The sequence below is a fragment of the Taeniopygia guttata genome, chromosome 2, assembly GCF_048771995.1.
Source record: "Taeniopygia guttata chromosome 2, bTaeGut7.mat, whole genome shotgun sequence".
In the NCBI taxonomy this organism is placed as follows: domain Eukaryota; kingdom Metazoa; phylum Chordata; class Aves; order Passeriformes; family Estrildidae; genus Taeniopygia; species Taeniopygia guttata.
Genome location: NC_133026.1, coordinates 18,391,510 through 18,409,528, shown reverse-complemented (window position 1 = coordinate 18,409,528; position 18,019 = coordinate 18,391,510). Strand labels below are relative to the sequence as shown.

General features: G+C 38.1%; 1 protein-coding gene across 2 annotated transcripts in view; it reads right to left on the bottom strand.

The window, feature by feature from the left end:
• Nucleotides 1-5,845: 5,845 nt before the first annotated feature.
• Nucleotides 5,846-18,019, bottom strand: part of PIP4K2A (phosphatidylinositol-5-phosphate 4-kinase type 2 alpha) — a 108,065-nt gene continuing 95,891 nt past the window's right edge. For both annotated transcript variants that reach the window (XM_030264529.4, XM_030264528.4), the window contains 4 exons: nucleotides 14,860-14,973; nucleotides 11,209-11,452; nucleotides 9,975-10,078; nucleotides 5,846-8,163 (listed from right to left, as the gene is read on the bottom strand). In XM_030264529.4, the coding sequence (XP_030120389.3) occupies nucleotides 8,083-8,163; nucleotides 9,975-10,078; nucleotides 11,209-11,452; nucleotides 14,860-14,973 (543 nt within the window). In that variant the 3' untranslated portion in view covers nucleotides 5,846-8,082. The remainder of the gene's footprint in view (nucleotides 8,164-9,974; nucleotides 10,079-11,208; nucleotides 11,453-14,859; nucleotides 14,974-18,019) is intronic.

Sequence of the window (18,019 nt, the reverse complement as noted above, 5' to 3'; positions counted from 1 at the left end):
TTGGAGAGAAGTTTGACTCTCCTTTTAAAGGTGCAGTTATGCTGTAAAGCTTTTAGTACAGTACAAGAACTATCATACGTTTTATGCTGGTACAAAGCAGAATAACTCCAGCAAGCATTGTAAGGAAATACTGGGATATGGGCTAACAACATAGGTACTTTTACCAAGATGGATCTAGATCCATGGTAAGAAAGACTGGAAATACGAGTTTATGCTGGCACAGTTAAAACAGCAACACCTTTTAGTTTCACAGGGACTAATCTGTGTGAGTCATGGATGATGAAAAGGTTATGCTTGAAGAACCTGGTTCAATAACTATTGAATTTAGACAGAGACTTTCCTGGGCTTTGGATCAGGTTATAACTTCCAATTCAAGTTATTTGTAAGTTAGAAAATATTTCAAATGCCTCTGGATTTCTTTTGATGTGTTGAACGTGTTCCAAAGTGAATAATGGTTTGAAGGAATAACATGTGCTTGACAAAGTGAACTTCAGAAGTAGTACAGCTTGCTTTTTGCCATGGTAAATCTTTGCTATAGGAAATGCATAGCTAAAGCCAGACCTGATTGTGACTGCAGTGGAGAGTGGGGACAGTGCAAAGGAAGTTGATGAGACCATTTTCTATTATTCTGATTAAAAACCAGAGTACTGCACTCCAGACTGTGAATTAGTCTGGAAGGTAACATTTTGATTTGTGGAATAAACAAGAAGGGGCTAAAGAAGTTTTTGAGAGCAGCTTGCTTAAAAACCACATTAAGCCACATAGGAGATCTGTTTAAAATTACTTTCTTTAGCAAAAAAGCAACAATTAGAATTAGAAACAGTTTGGCTGTTAACATCTAAAACTAATTTCCTAGCTGACAATTAATGGCAATATCTCTATTATATGAAAGACCTAAACACAAACATTGGTCAAAGAATCCTGAAAAGGTCTGGAAATACGTTGGTATGTGATCCTTGCCTGGTTTCTTTGAACTATTTGAACTTTTCCACCTTTTATCTTCAGGATAAACTGTGAAATTTAGCCCTCTGGTGATGCTTGGCCGTGAAATTATATTTCTACGAGCTGGCAAGTCCCTTAACTCTCTTATTCAATCTCCCTTCTTTAGTTGCCCTATGTAATGACAATATGTATGCTTAGAAACATCACAAGTTTGAGTACATGGACCTGCTTTCCAACCACTCCTTTCTCCCAGACACAGCCTCTGTATTTATGTGGGTTGTGGCTGCCTTGCAAAAGCTACACCTGCCCCGGTGCCCATGAACTCCAGCGAGCACAATTCTCTCTGAGCAGGGTCGCAGCAGGGTTTCTGTTCTACTCACAGCTTGTGCAACTCATTTACTCCCTGACTTCGGTTACTCTGATCCTATTATGTCCCAGCTGCATTTTTCACACTATCTGCCTATAAAGCATGGATTAATTCAAGCTGATAATTTTGATCTATAAAGCATTTAACAGCATAAAGCTTGGCTGTTTGAAGATCATCTTCAGCCTTCACCTTCTGGGTATCTGTAGTCAGCCACGGTTCACTGTAATGTTTCCCACCCTCTTGCTCTAAATTATGGATGTATTCTTGTCCTTACTAGGGCGCAATCTGCTTTGTTTCTTTGTTTGAAAAAGCTTATTTTTTTACTTTGAGCATATAATGGAATTTGACTAGTAACAACAGCTCTGTGAATTCTTTCTCTTCCGTGAAGCCATGTTTGTCAAGAATCCAACAAATGCTGTTTCAGTAATACTCTTGCTAGCAAATGTACAGTTAGTTGCTCAGTGGTCCACTGTACCTTTGGAGAGGGTCTGGATAAAGCCCTGTTTACCAGCACAAGAAAATATATGACAGCAGCCCTTCTCTGCAGGTTTTTAAGGACAGAACCCCATTTTGGGAAAGCATTTTTTATTTAAAACATTTGTATTCTAATTCTTCAGAATAACCATACATTTAAAGCATGAGCCTTCAACTGCTATGTATGTATCAGACTGGGCGGCTTTTAGGGTATGACCTGTGATTTGCTCTTCCACTGCAGCATCCTCCAGTGAATTGATAGACACATGATGCACCTTCTCCAGGCAGGCAAGTTAGTGACCTGTTTGCTAACTTAAAGACTGAACTGAGGGTTCAAAGCTACCTCCCAATACTTGAGAAGGAAGAGCTGCTTCCCAGTGGAGCTTAAGAGAATGACAGACTTTTCAAGCCCATCTTCTCATCTGAAGACACTGATCCTCTCCTCTATCAGGTCTCCCTTGCCCAAACGTGCCCATGAGAACAATTGTGTTAGGCCAGACGACTCTGAACAAAGCCACAAAAACACAAAGTGTTTGTAGGGACTGTGTCTGATGAAGAGGCTGACTTAAAACGTGGGGATACAGGTTACACAGGGCACAGGGAAATGTTTCTGTCCAAAGAACATCCCATCCAAACAAAGCATTTCCACAGACTGGTTTGGGTCACAGAAAGAGCTCATTTTGATGATGCATGGAAATGTTCCATGCAGCCATCTTCCTGCTCAGTCTTTTCTTTATCAGCGTATCATATGACCCAAATACAGCAGTTTAATTATGTATCTCCTTGAATGTTTTACTGCATTGCTTTTAAACATGCTGCAGGGTCTAGGTGCTTTTTTAGGGTTGCTATCATCTGCTCTCTAGGCTGATCAGTTCTCTCTGATTCACTTGACTTCCAATCTGACACCATAGCACTGTTCCCATTATTTCGGGTGAGAAGGTAATTATTGCAAAATGCTTTTATGGTGTTGTCAACATATAAATTTATGCCTTTCCTTCTGCATCATAATCTTTATGGTCTAAGATTTTTCTCTGCTCCCATAAGGGACTGTCCTCCCTGACCTCAGGGCAGAAGCAGATAATGCCAAACCCAGTGGTGCTTCTTTGTATTTTGTTTCTTATTCTCAGCTTTATTTCTTTACTAGCTTCAGTACTGTCTCTTCCTTGCCACTTCAGAAAAGGTTTCTTGGTTTGTGCTCTCCTCTTACCCTAAACCCTTGTTACTGCAATCTGTGGAACTCCACTAGTGACAGGTCACCAGACTGATGTCACTCCATTCACTGTAACCCTTTGTGCCTGACCCATGAGCCAGCTGCTCACCCATCACATGATGAGTTTATCCAGCTGTGAGCTGGACATAACAGGAGGACTCTGTGTGAGACAGCATTGAAAGCTTTACTGAGATCCAAAAATCTCATTACATCAACTGGCTCCTCTTGATCAGCCAGTTGGGTTACCTTGTCACAAAAGCAAATGAGGTTTGATGAACAGGACTTTCCTCTCATGAAGCTGTACAACACGTGCACTCTAAACATTAGAGTGACTGAGATATTCCTGCAACAAAATAGCTTTATGCAGCCACTTAAAAATGGAGAAAATGGAAAAGGAAGTAGAGTGCTTTGGCCTTGGGCAAGGTGAAATACCAGAAATTTAGTGAGTTAAATCACCTTCCAGGCTTATGTGGAAGTGCTAAACCTCTTCAAAACACAAGGTTTCTGCACAAACACCATTGATTCCAGCAGGACACACATTGATAAATAAAATTAGTCACTATGAATTAATCAGATCGAGTTGGAACAAACTAAAAGCTTTTTATGAACTCAAACCATATTGGGCAATAACTAAAATGCCTACAAATATTCAGAGTACTGGGTAAGAATGAATTTATGCCACCTTGCAAGAAGTATTTTTTGTATCTTAATACTTATGGGCAAATAATTATTTTATTTGATTGTCACTAACAGAGATGAGGCAGGAAGCTGTGAAAAGGGAATAGGATGAGAACAGCTAAGATCATGGTATTGTTTAGTTTGGGAAAAGAGAAAAGCAGTATTTTATTATACTTATAGCAACAACTACAGCCAAGGATTAGCTGTGCTCATTTTGAAACTGCACTTTGTGCAAACAGCAATTATGACAATTTTTTTAGTAGATGGTAAATCAATGGCTTAGAAATTCTCAAAACAGAAATTCAAAAAGCACCATTTTAACTTTTTTTTTTTTTAATTAGGCATTACAGAAAATGGAATAGGCCATTCTGCTTTGCTCAAACCATTTTGATAATTTTGTTAAATAAGAGAGAGAATATTTAATTTAAAATGTGCAAAAGCTAATATTTACATTGTTCAGTACATAGAGGCAAGATCACATTAAGAGAAACTGGAAGAGGAATAGAATAAACTGTTCTTAGAGTCCACTGTAGATAGAACAAATATTAATGAGCTTAAAGGATAGTAATGTAGTCAGGTAAGATTTTAGAAAAAATTGTAATGTAATGTAATGATAGAACTAGTGAGGCATGGGAAGAGAGAGCACAGGGAAGTCATGGAAGTAGCTCCCTGGAAAAGATTAACCCTATTTTTACCAATGTTTATTTACAGCTGAACTGCTCGAGGACAGACAATAATTACCTCTTCAAGTCCTCTCTAGACCTGTTTTTTAACAGTTTTAATAAAGCAACTGTTAATGATTTAATCTCACACACAAGGCCTTTGTCACTTGGCATTGTAAGGGATATGCTGATTGCCATAAACAGCTCCTGACCTAGAGAAATCAGGACAGAGATGAAACAGATTTCTCCTTTAAGCTGCTATCTATTTTTGTATTTTTTCCCCCATTAAATAGATGAGTTTGAGAGAAACCAAAGAGACAGCACATATAGAGAGCAGACATGGATAAAGGCAGGCTTTCCATCAGAATGCAACAGTCTCACTTGATATAGGGACTGGTATTACTTTGGAAAAGAAATACTAGTTGCAAAAGGGAGGGAGCTGGAAATTCAGATTATACATTTAGGTTATATAGTTGACATAGAAACTTATTGTTTCCAAGAATTTTTAATTTATTTATTTTGTTACAGTCCTTGCATGGACAAGCCAGCTGGATCTCCTACATGGAATATCATCACTACCTTCAGGAAAGATAACCTTTTCTTACACGTTGCCATGTACACACTTCTGCTAAAGACAGGGTCCTGCAGCTGCCTGCTGCCCACCATTGCTAATGATCCACATAATCTGAGCAGCATTCCTTGAGTACCATGTTCACACTAAGCTCTCAGCGGCTGGAGCAGCTGTGTGAAGTGCAACCTTAGATTACTAGAGACATTATTAAATGAGTAATTAAGAAGCTGAATCTCTCCAGTCTCTATAATTTCATCTACTTTTAAGAGAATAGCTCCTCAGCCACCTTGTCATTGGGGTATATCTACTTTATCATTAATTCAGTCATGTATTTTACACCAAATACTGCTGAAAATATTGTTTTCCTACATCTGTGAAATAAACTGAAAAAGCCAGAATGTTACAAATATATTAAAAGAATTAAATGTTAAGTCAGAACAAAGACAAAAAGACACTTTTCTGCCATTTGCCCACAATATGTAGCACAGGTTGTATCATGCACTGAAAGCCCCAACAATCAAAGTCTTGAAATTCTAGAACAAAATCCCTCCCTCCTTCCCATGAAAGTTTGGACTTATTCCCAAATACTTTTAAATTAATTGGTTTAGAATAAAATCACAGCCAGCAAAGTTCTGCCAATCCTTCTATCAATTAACTATTGTGGATGATCTTGATGTTTTGTTATTAATACTAGGATTTAGTCTACAGATTTACCAATTACAAACCTCAGTATTTACTCTTAGAGCCAATCTCTGCCCAAAACCCCAGAGACGAAATGTTTCAAGCCCCTTAAAGTAAGCATGTAAGAAGCATGTTAAAATCTAGTGAAAAATCTCAAGTTTAAATTTTGTCTTACTTTTTTTCCTTTGTGATACAGGCATTTAACATCCAAATTCATCTGTAAGCAATCAAAACCACAGGTGAAAGACAAGAACAAAGGATTTACCTAGTGAGTCATCAAAGTGCTTTATTTTATAAAGCCTTGCTCATGTTTGGAGTGTAATCTAAGCACTAACATACACAATAATGAGTCTTCCTTGCCCTGTCCAAATAAACAGTTTATGAACAAGAGTGAGTGACAAAAATGCTACACAGACAAAAAGAATGCTTTGCTGCAAATGTCTAAAATGGTCTAAAAACGTACACTCGTTAGCCGCAATTAAATACGTACTCTGAGTACCTTATTTTTACTCCAGGGTCTCCCTGTGGCCTCATACCTTCAGAAGCTTCAGAAAACGAAACTTGGGCGAGAACGTAGACAACCAGGGTGTTTAGGGAGAGGACAAAAAAAAAAAAAATCAAGCCACAGTACCAACTTATTTAAATACATACAATACAAAAGTATACACATACATTACAGTGCTGCAGACATCACTAAGTCAAACGTAACAAAAACCCTGTGGGAAAGGTTGGGGAAAGGAAGAAAAATTAGTACACAGCAACAGGGACAGTATTGCCTTTGGCCGCTGAAAGTGTATTTAAGGGGTTGCTGTTGCAGGGGCTCCTCTGAAGTGAACCACAACACAGGTTATGCACAGTTGCAGGCTGAGCAGCACTGACACTGGTTATGGAGAAGGCATGCTGGCACTCCTGATCCCAGTTAGAAATGATGAGAGGGAGGTTTGACTTCTCTTATGTTGCCTACAAAATCTAACAATTTCAATAAAGAAATTTCAAAGGCACAGCTTTAGCACAGTGTATAAGTAGATAAACTTTTAAGCATATGTAAATTTGTCTCTTTCAAGCATGGAGTCTTTCAGGGAAAAATACAAGAGGATAAGGAATACAGTGTTTAAAAATTTTAAACAAGTTAAACATGATCAGCACAGTTTCAGGCAATGTACTATACAATCAAAATTGAATAAATGGTAGGACAGGTCATTTTGATGCTGAAAGACAACCTTGGGAAAATTCCCTCCAAAATATCCTTTCACATTTTATTGTAAAAGAGTCCACATGGAGGTGAGCGAGACATTCACTTTAGTACACTACTGCATATTACTTCTTGGAAGATGACAAACATTACTTCATTTGTACTGCAAAATAACTTTACATGTAAACTCAAAAGTCTTATATTGTACACGGCTCTGAAATTCAGAAATATCCCTGCTTTCCTAATAATGTAAACAGTAAAATTCAGGGTTCATTTTTCAAGGGATAATCTATAATAAAATACTGCTATTTCAACAGTACAACATAAGCAATTTAAACTTCAAATTCCCAGTAAATTACAAGGGAATGGAATTTCTATCAGTGTGCACATCTCTCAGGATGGGTAGAAGATGGAGCTACTATTGCCCAAAACTATGCGCTTCTTCAGATAAGCTACTTTTACACTTGTAACATTATTAGTTCCTATATTGCAGAATATAAAACAAATGAAAACCTCAGGTAACAAAGAGAAATAAGCAAAGTTTTCCCTTAATGTAAGTTTACTATAGCAAAAATGTACACATAGCATGAATTATGTTAGCTCTTTGTAAGGTAAGAGATGCCAGCTCTCAGATGCCTGAGAGGCTGAACTTCCTGATGCAATGTGCTGAAAAAGAAGACAAAAAACGGGAGAGGGAGGAAAGAAAAGGAGAAAACCCAACTGCTAGGAACCAAATGGGAAAAGCCTCCGGCACAAGGGCTGTTGCAGCTGTGTTTTTAAGGAGTGCCAGTGTGCAGGGTGTAAGTGTAACATTCGCAGTAAGGTCTTCATTATTTTCGCCATCATCATCATGAAGAATACTGTCATGTATCTTTTTTCAAAATATAAACTGATCCACAGTTTACAATTTGATATCAATATTGTAGATTTAACATGCATTTACTCTTCCCCACCCCCACCCCACACCTCCTTGCTCATTTATTCCATTTCAGCTGGTAGCATCAGAGTATTACTGTCACAGTGCACTCTGAGTAAGCTGTTCTATTTATTTAAATTATTTTAATTTTTCTTTTTTTTTTTTTTGCACACACAAAAGAGTCAGAAATAGCTAGAACTATGCTGGGAATATCAGGCAGCTGTTAAAGCGAGTACTCCACCCCACTTCAGTCATCTTTGCCAGCAGATGTAAACAAAGGGGTTGCTTTCTGTAAGATGAGTGCTTCTCTTGAGTTCCTTTTTTTCCCTACACTTGTAGCCACTGCTGCTGTCCCCAGGTCTCGTGTCTGTCCTATGTAACATGATAGGTTACGTCAAGATGTTGGCAATAAAGTCCAAGAAGCGCTTTGAATACTGTTCTGGATTAACAGTTGAAATTTCTGCACCGGCCTATAAAGAGAATTGGGACAAGAGAAGAAAGAAGGAAGAAGCAGGGTTTTATTTGATGCTTTTGGCATTGAGGATGTTAATAAATTTCATGTGCAGTTTTCAGAACCAGAGACTAGAAACACAAACTGTAAATTGTGGCCCTCAAGCAGAATCTTACTGGTGCCTTTTTAGGCTTCACAGGAAGACACTGATAATCAGTACTCTCCTGTGACAGCTATCTTCCATTTCTGAAAAATTTTCTTTTTACTTTCTATGATTCTCTTACTTTCATTGTACTTCAGTCTTCTATATGAATTTTTACAGCACATTAGCCATGCTTCCTACTGATTCACCAGCAGATTCTGGTCTCTAGAGCAGCAGTGCCTTCATACAGAGAAGACTGAATTGCCATACTTATATCCGGCATGTCAAGAGTTGTGTAACATGTATTGTTACCTGAATGATACATAGCCTGGTTTGAAATACATGGCAAAATTAACACTTTTTCAACATTTATGCATTTAAATCTGGACTCACTGAATAAGCTCAAGGGGGTCAAGGATAGGCAGGACAGAGCTGTGCTGCAGATTAAAACCGAGGATTGTTATTTCAATGAAGTAATGATTTCATTCATATCTTTACTTGAGTTTTTCAGAGCCTTACCCACATTTTTATTTCTATTTTTCCTGCTTAGAAAAGAGGACAATCGCATGCATACAATTAATGAACAAACTTCAGTGTCATGTGGCTCAGGATGGAGACAGAGAAATTAACAAAATGAATGTATGACAGTAATGTTCTGTAATAAGTTCTAATCACAATCAGCTTCAGTAATCATAGCTGTTACACACAACATATTAAGCCAGAAGTGTGAGCTTTTAAAGTCTGCTATTTTCAAAGTTCAGTAATAACTGCCAGATAATGGCTGCATATGGTCTGCATCAACTTTCAGCTGCCCAGAAAGCAGAGAGTAATGAGAGCATTGCTTTAGAGAGACAAAAAAATACCTCCTACAAGCCTTTGCAGGTCACATCATTCTCTACTGTAACTAAAAATCCCAGAGCCCTTTGCCTAAAATTTCTCACAATGCCCTGACCCTTCAGATACTTAACACAGGAGGGATTCAAGCCTCATGAATGAATATGCTTTTTTTAAGAAGCTTATGAAATTTGAACATTAAATCACCACAGGAGTGATAACAGTAGACATAAGTCATTAATCTGGAAGACTGGGCTGTTTCACCATGGTTCTTTAGTTTCTACTGCTAAGCAGCAATTTCAGTCAAAATTAAATAATGGCAATCAAGCAGAAGCCTTCACTGAACAATCTCTGAGTATTTAATACGTAAATGCTATTTTTATGCCTAATTTTGTAAATTGTACTTCTTTTCTGAAGAAGTCTTCTAGGGTGAGCCATGTGATATGCTGAAGAACTAACTTTCAGCAGGCTGTACCAAACAGTGAAACCATCATTAGGGCCCTGCATCTGAAATTGGATTCAAGACAGCTTTCATAGAGTGGTGAACAGCTTTGTTAGCAAGAATAAGGTGCATCTCACAAATTTAGGACAAAGTCTTAAAAAGCATCTCACTAGAGTTCTTTGTGGGTGAGAAAGCTGTGCACACAGCTGAAAAAGGAGTTCCACTCTCAGTATGTAATGTGTAGCAGTTACTCCATACATTTTTATTGCACATTAAACTTGAAAAAAATTGAAGAAAGTTCTGATTTATTTCCCCTTTCCCTAGCTTTACTGAACTGTCCAGTATCAGGGCACTACACAAAAATGCATGAATATAAATGGAGTAAGAGGAAGAAACCAACCCAGATACTTACCCCATGCTTTACTGTCTTTGCAGCATGGGCAGCTTTCTTTTTTGCATCATAATGAGTAAGAATGTCAATAATGGCCATGAAGTACACCTCCTTCCTGGGAGCATCTGCCAACAGCAAGCAGGGCAGTAAGAAGGACTTCTGAAACATCCTAACAACGAGTTCTCCTTCTAACAAAGGAGACTTGGTATGACTCAATCAGCAGCTAAGACAGGTCAGTGTCAGTCATAATCAAGATGTGTAAAAACCACAAGCTCAAGCTGTCCTTAATTCAGAGTTTAACTGCACTCATATATAATGCAAAATCCTCTAAATGACTGTACAATAAAAAACTAGCATACGGAAATAGGAATTATTGCTCAGTTAAGGTAATGTGGATTTCATCTTTGTGGAAAAACTATGAAGTTTTATATGAAAGGTAATGATTCTGAGTCAACAAAGAGAATTAAAGAATGAACTAGGCTTGAAAAGACCTTTGAGATCATCAAGCCCAACCTATGACCTAACACCTCCTCATCAACTGAAACATGGCACTGAGTGCCACATCCAGTCTTTTTTTTAAACATGTCCAGGGATGGTGTCTCCACCATGTCCCTAGGCAGATGATTCCAGTGTCCAATCACACTTTCAGTGAAGAATTTATTCCTGACATCTAACATAAACTTCCTTTGATGCACTTAAGATCATATTTTCTTTATGAATAAAACCATGCATTTATCCACGTCAGTACTTATAAACAAAAAGAAGAGGTAACTTCCTTGTATTGAATAGACACAGGCACCCAGTTACACTTAGTTTTACGCACTTTAAACTCAGTTTCAGGCTTCTTACACACACCTTACGATGACTTTCTTAGCTACAACACAGAAATTGGGTATGAATGCACAAATTTTCAAAAAGCAACCAAAAATTGAAATATAACTTGGAATGCTGCTTTTCTCATTCTTTTTAGACTGTGTTTAACAGTGTTATCAGCCTGAAAAGACCAATTATAGATTAACTAGACTTCCTGAAAGTGGTGAAAACCCCATGAATTAACTGCTGAAGAACTGGCGAACCAGAATAGCTAAGCATTATAGAAATCTTCTCCTTTCTGCTGCCAAAGAGCAAATTTCCTTTTCCAGAGAGCAAACTTCGGTTTTTCAGTTTACATTTACCTTTACATGGTTGTGAGGGCTTCAGAATTCTGATGCAAGAATCAAACCACTTTAACATAAAAACATTTCTTACTGCTTACTTTCATGGGATTTTATTCCATAAACATCAATAGCTGGATCAAATTCCCCTGGAGCCAAAGGCAGTGAGCTGTTCAATGTATTTCCTGGACTGTCTGGAGGGGTTCCAATGGGGTGGGTCCCATCACTTTCACCTTCCTCTTCTCCATCATTCTCTTCACACTCTATTTCTTCCTGTTCAGCTCTTTCAACATCATGAATTCCAACCAGCAAGCTGTAGTCCATGAGTTTTAACTGAGCAAGGAACTAGAAAGCAATAATAAGCAGTCTGTCAATATTGCTGAAAAACATAAGCTCCACTTACAAAAAGGTATCACCAGTTGAGAAAAATTTCTAAGGCACTTCTGAGAGAGCAAAAGATAAGATTAAATGATAAAGCTGGCAAACAGATACCTAATTTTACTACAATGTATTAGCAGCACACAAATTACTTGAAACTTATTCTGTAGCCCACTCTTCCAAAAGCCTTCTGGGAAAAAAGTCTGTGAGTAGTGAAGAGCAGTGTGCTTGCAAGCCGACACAAATTAGATTCACAGAATAGCCTGGGTTGGAAGTGACCCCCAAGGATCATCAAGTGCAACTCTTGGCCCTCCTGTACAGAAACACTCCCAAGAGTCACACCATGTGCCTGAGAATATCAACCAAATACTTCTTGAACTCTTCAGGCTTGCTGCTGCAGCACCATCCTCTGTGCCCTCCTTTGGACAGCTTCCTTATGCTGTGGTGCCCAAGACCACACACAGCACTAGAGGTGGGGACTGCTCTGTCACTGCTCAGCGACCAAAGCAGCCTCTGTGCTATCCAGTGTAGAGCATGTTATGATCTGGTGCTGAACTCACCCTCTCAACCCCTTTTAAGTCTTATTAAATAATCATGAAAAAATGTTCAAATATTCTTGCAGTGGAAAGCTGTGAAGTTTTACACCCTGAAGACATGAAATGATGTTGTATTCTCTTCACAGTGACAGCCTCATGATTTACATCATGAAAGCAAAACACGTATGTGAATGAAAGGGTGGTTTTGAATAAAGAATAAGGATGGAAGATTTTAGGAAATTGGAAGATGTACAGACAGAGTTATTTTAGTTGAGGAGAACAGGATAAGGCAGAAAGAGGAATATGGAAATAAGGAAGGTATAAAAGCAGGAAAATGGGATAAACAGCTCAAGGGGGTCAAGGATAGGCAGGACAGAGCTGTGCTGCAGATTAAAACCAGTACTGTGATTTCAAACTTGTGAAACCCATGCTTGTGGTATGCAGAGAAAGTGGCTGAAAATAAAAATTGCTTCAGTTTTTAGAAACGTTAAGTGTTTATAAAAAGGAAGTTAGACCAGACCAGGGAAGAAGGCATTTGAGCTAGACTTTGGCACAGAGAGAGTTATGGTGATGAAAAAGATAAAATATTAGGTAATGAGAAATTCCAGTTTGTCAAAATCTGATTCTGAGAAAAGAGATGAGCTGGACATAACTGTAAATTCAAGTGCTAGAACAAATATTGTGAGACTGAGAGGAGATTTTAAGAAGAATAAACTGTTTTTTAATAATTTCAGTATAATTTATTTCAACAATAGACTCTCACAAGACTGGAAGGGATCTAAGTTTGAAGAGATGATGCACAACAATATACAAGACAAACAAATGAGACTGGCCAAAGGCAGGCAATAGGTGGAAGAACTCCAGGCACATTATTCACTACTTGGTAAATACAAAGGGAAAAAAAATCTACCAATAATAATACAGAACAGCATGAAAGAGAATGGACTCTTGGGAAAAAACCAGTGAGCTACAAATTAGAAGAGAATGGCTCTTGGAAAAAAGTGTGCTGCTGCTAACAACAAGAAGACTTAGGGAGATCAGCACAAGGAAAGAAAATCTGATTTTAAATGGAAAAAAAAATATAGTTTTTCTCAGGATACCCGCAACGGAATAAGGAGATGGGAAAATAGACAAAGAAACATCAAAAGAGCAATAATAACTTGTGTTTGAACACAGGAAGGGGACATAGGACTTGATTAGGAAAGAAATATAGAAACAAAGCTTAACAAAACCGAAGAACAGATATAAAGCTATATAGCTCAGACTAGTACTCCATGATATGCTTAACGATAAATACTGTCTGGTAAGATAATAATATACTAAGTGTTGTGCATTTATTTTCATTGTAGTGAAATGTAAGCTTTTACACATTGGCTACAAAGTGTGTCTATCAGTTACCTAATAAGAGCAAAAAGAACCAACAAAAGAAAAACAAGGTTAAAGAATAGCTTGCCATTGTCAAAATCAGGAGCCAGATCACTTCACACTAGTGGTTTACATGGATATTAAACATTTCTCTGTATAAACTCCAAACCCATAAAAGCAACCTCTCAAGTAATAATCTGGAATCTGCCATTATATTCCCAGTATGGTAAATGATATAGATCATACACAATCTACTTTTCAGGGTAAGAAAGTATCTTACACATTCCTTCCACACACTCCAGATATTATCTGCAACCTACTTGTTGTAAAAGCAGTAGTCAGCAACAGCAGTACATGTTAAAAGTGCACAAAATTTTAACTCAAAAAAACTTATCTCTAGAGCTGTGACATCAGTAGAGCACAATATTTTAAGTATAAAATAAACACACACTGATATTTCAAAAAGTATTTATGTTTTCATCGTCCTCACCACCATAAATTTCCCACTGTTACTATGATTTCCTCAGAATTTCCTCAGAAGCAAATTACTGGGTAAATTTTAAAGTAACAGTATTTTGTTATGTACAGCTAACGAGATAAAATCTGAAGAATTTGAAAAGTCAATTCACAGAGCTCTTTTGATATAAATAGCTGAAAGTCTTATTAAGTCACAGACACATTTTGCTACCAAGTCTCTTCCAAATCTGCCTTTTTACTTGAAAACAAGATTTTAGTTTTTGAGTACAAAGCTGCAAAATACTGTGTTTAGGAAAAATATTTTAAATTATGCAAACTAAAGGCAAGTTGTGCGAACAAGTTAGTCTGATATTTATTATATAAACAAAACCAGTAAAAATATTTAATTAAATTCATACATTAACACTCTTCTTTCAAGTAGATACTATATTCAGCCAAGTAAAGTACAAATTTATATGAAAGACTACATTAAGATAATGAGAATCCAATTGCTGTATTTAGATTACTGAAGTACTCTACTGTTGTGATACTAAGAATGATTTAAAACTGGATTACTAATATGAAACAAAAAGGGCATGAACAGCTGTGAGCAGGGGAGATGCTCCACCTCTGTTATGGACTACAGTTCTTATTTGGCCTTAGCTCTGGTGGACCTCCACCTGTAAAATACAGCTACAATACTCACCTCTCTCTCAGGGGCATTTGGAAGCACTAGGCTTGTAACGCATTTAAGTACTAAGCAGTACCATCATTTTAACATCACATCATCAAGGCAGGAACAATGTATGGCAACCAGCTATGGCAGCAAGCCATTTATCACATCAGCAAAGCAGTGATCAACTCCTGAAAGTTTAAATTGTGTTTCATTTAAAACAGTCAGTGTTTACAGTTTTATAAACAAGAGCTTTTATTAATGAATTACAGGTATGATTTCCTGGGATATCCATAATTTGCCACACATTTTAATCACATGTAACTGAACATACACATTCTTACCTCAACATCCTTCTTGAGTTTCTCAAGGAACATCTTTTTGTTATTCTCATCAATATGAATCTTTTGGCCATCATTAATAAAATCATTGTCTTTGAATGTCGGCAGCTCTTTGGCCTAAAACAAACCAAAATTCCTGTAAGAGCAGGATTGTAAAGAGGAGTGTGGTGAAGCTGCTGGCCCTGTGCCTGAGAAGGCACCCCTGAGCTGCCTCTCCTCCATGGCACACAGCCCTCCATAACTGCACCCATAGAGCTCTTTGCTCACCTTACCCCTCCTGGAAACAGCCTAGAAGGTATGTGTTAACTGGGCAGCAAAGGCAGCAAGGATAAAATCTCCACTCAGTACCAGATTTGCACTGAACACTGATTTGCATCGAGCTTCTTCCAAGATGTCATTTCTCAAAGCGACTGGCAGTAAGTGAAGTTAAAACAATCTAACCCTGATAACAAAGGGCCTGCATCAGGTCTGACAGAGGAAGGTAGACAGGATTGCATTTTGCAGAGCTACTGTGAATGTTTTCAAGTGCCTAATACCAAATAATCATTGGAAAGCATCAAATGAATATTGAATCATGAAATTCTGCTTAAAAGTAGCAAATGCCAGAGAAGACCACTGCCTCTTCAATATGTAATTAAATTAATATTCTTGATGTTGGAGCAACTTGATTACCTTCATCTTCAACTCCCTCATGAAGTGATTTGCAACACCTCAAATGGGGTCTGTTTTCAATGGGCAGTGACTGGAAGTTTACTCAAAAAGCCCCAGCAAATTGATAAACAAAAGAGCAGTTCCTTCAGGACATTTGGTCAAGCAAGCTGGAAGTAATACTAACTCCTGCAATCAGAGCTTTTAAAAAATTGGCCCACTAAGAGCCTTTCTCCCTGCCTGACCTTTAAGAAACAGCATGGAAGAACAGGTTTCTTTTACAAAGAAAATGTTACAGAACAACCAGTGCTGCAATTCCTATGAACAGTCAATGGCCAAGAACTAATGAGTACCCCAAATAAAATAATTTCCCCTTAATCTGAAAGTCCTTCTGCTAGGAATAAAAGGCAGCTAACATCAGCCTACAGAAATGTCCTCCATAAGTTTAACTAGTCAGACATTGCTTATAATCTTACTGGAGATGGCATTTTTCATAGTTTATTTTCTTCCTATGACACAGCAAGGAAAAGAACCTGAGAGCTTCTTTCCTCTACTCCAATAGGTGTATCTTGGCAAGCACAGCATTAAAATGTGAGCACCACAGCAGACTCCCAAAGGCCCTCATAGATCCTCACAATGGCCAGAAGTTCTTTTTCTTTTGTTGGCCTGTGTGCACTGAGGTAGACAAAATACTCAGCTCTTCAACTGTCTAAATTCATTTTTTAGATCTGAAATTAGCGAATTCCTTGAGATCCCACAATGCTACTTTTGTTTAGAAAAGTGATCCTTTTCTTCCAATAACTGCTCAAAACCACATGCGAAATTGCAACAGTTACATTGTAACATCATAACAATTACAAATCAATTAATAAATCCATGGCATCCTGATACTTAGGATGTTTGAAAAAAATAAGGTCATAGTCTGGCTGCTCTGAATCATTATTGTCTAGCATCTAGAACATTCTGATACATTAAAATACCCTCTAATAGCAATCCTCTATTTATATTAAAAAAAATAAGCAAACACCCAAGCAGCTGAGATGGAGCTATAAGCATTCATCTGTCCCAGACTCCACTTCCAAGGAGGAGTCGTTCAGCAGTGCTCTCCTGCTTTACTCAAAAACATTGCTGGACACTTTTTGAAGCTCACAATGAATTGTTTACCACAATATGACTGCACAGTATGCATTGATTTTCTTTCTGGCCTACTCAGTAAGAGGTTTAGGACAAAAACAAGCAGGGGTAACATCAGATAAGCATTCCAGGCTAACAGCCGTAGAGATTACCATACTCAATTGAGCAGAGTATCCCATGGACAGGGATAATTCCGCAGAGGCGGGACTGTGGATCCAGGGATGTTGCCAACACTGGAGGATGGAATCCAGTGCGTGGGATGCTTAAGAATGGAGAGGAGATTTGGATGAAATAATTTAAGATGAAGCAATAATGAAAAGAATGCAGGAAACCAAGCTTCCTTCATTTTTAGCCCAAAATGACTTAAAAAAAAAAATCCCCAGATTATTTTTCCACCTAGTATATCCAAGTTATTGATTAAATTAGGCAGAGGTTAAAGTGAAACAAACCCATTAACACAGAAACACCCCCCCCCCCCCTCCATTAGTGCTGTTTAAAGCAGGAGGGTGAGCACAGAGGGAGGATGTGCTTGTGGTTAAGATGCTGAGATGCTTGTTTGCCTCTAGGCTCTGCCGCAGGCTTCCCGCAGAGCACAGCCCCAGTGACACCGGCAGGGCCGTGAGGGGAAGCTGCCTCGCCACCGAGGACAGTCCTCTGGTGGTAAAAATAAACTAAAATTACAAGCAGCATCTTCTTTGGAAGATGCTAGCACAGGAAAACCAGTTCTGCAAGTGCCATACTTCACTTTAACCTTGTCCCTAACCTGTTTTTAACTGAAACGGGCTAGCAAAGCTGACACTGCGCAGTTCTTGCCTGTCAACACAAGACCCAAGGGGCACTCCCAAGGACATTCTGGGTCCCACTCAGCACTTCCACAAAGCCACTCTTCACTGCCTTGTATGCAGGTTCCCCCAGTCCACCATCATCCCTCTGACAATATTTATCTGAGGTAATTTTTATTCACCCAAATACCCATAGTTGTAAAGACTTGGCAACCATGTAAGTTAAAAGCAACTGAAGCTAAAAAGCTCTATCCCAGTGGTTGCCCTCACTACATTATTTGCATGATCCTCCCAGCCTATTCTTTTCTTCTCTTCCCTCTTGTTTCTAGATGTTACTAGACAAAGCTTTTTTTTTTGTTGTTTTTTTTTTTTTTTGTTTTTTGTAGTAGGCAATATTATTCTCCCTATTTACTTGAAGCTGACTAGCCCTAGGATACTGTTGTAGTCCTACTTATTACTAATGACAGCCATTGGTAGAAGTGATTCTAGTAGTACTTTAACTGAAATCTGTCTTAAAATTGATTTGTGAATCTAAGAATCAAAACCTATGAAATATTCAGCTAGGAGGGGCTCTTGTAGTTATGCCAAATTAATAACAC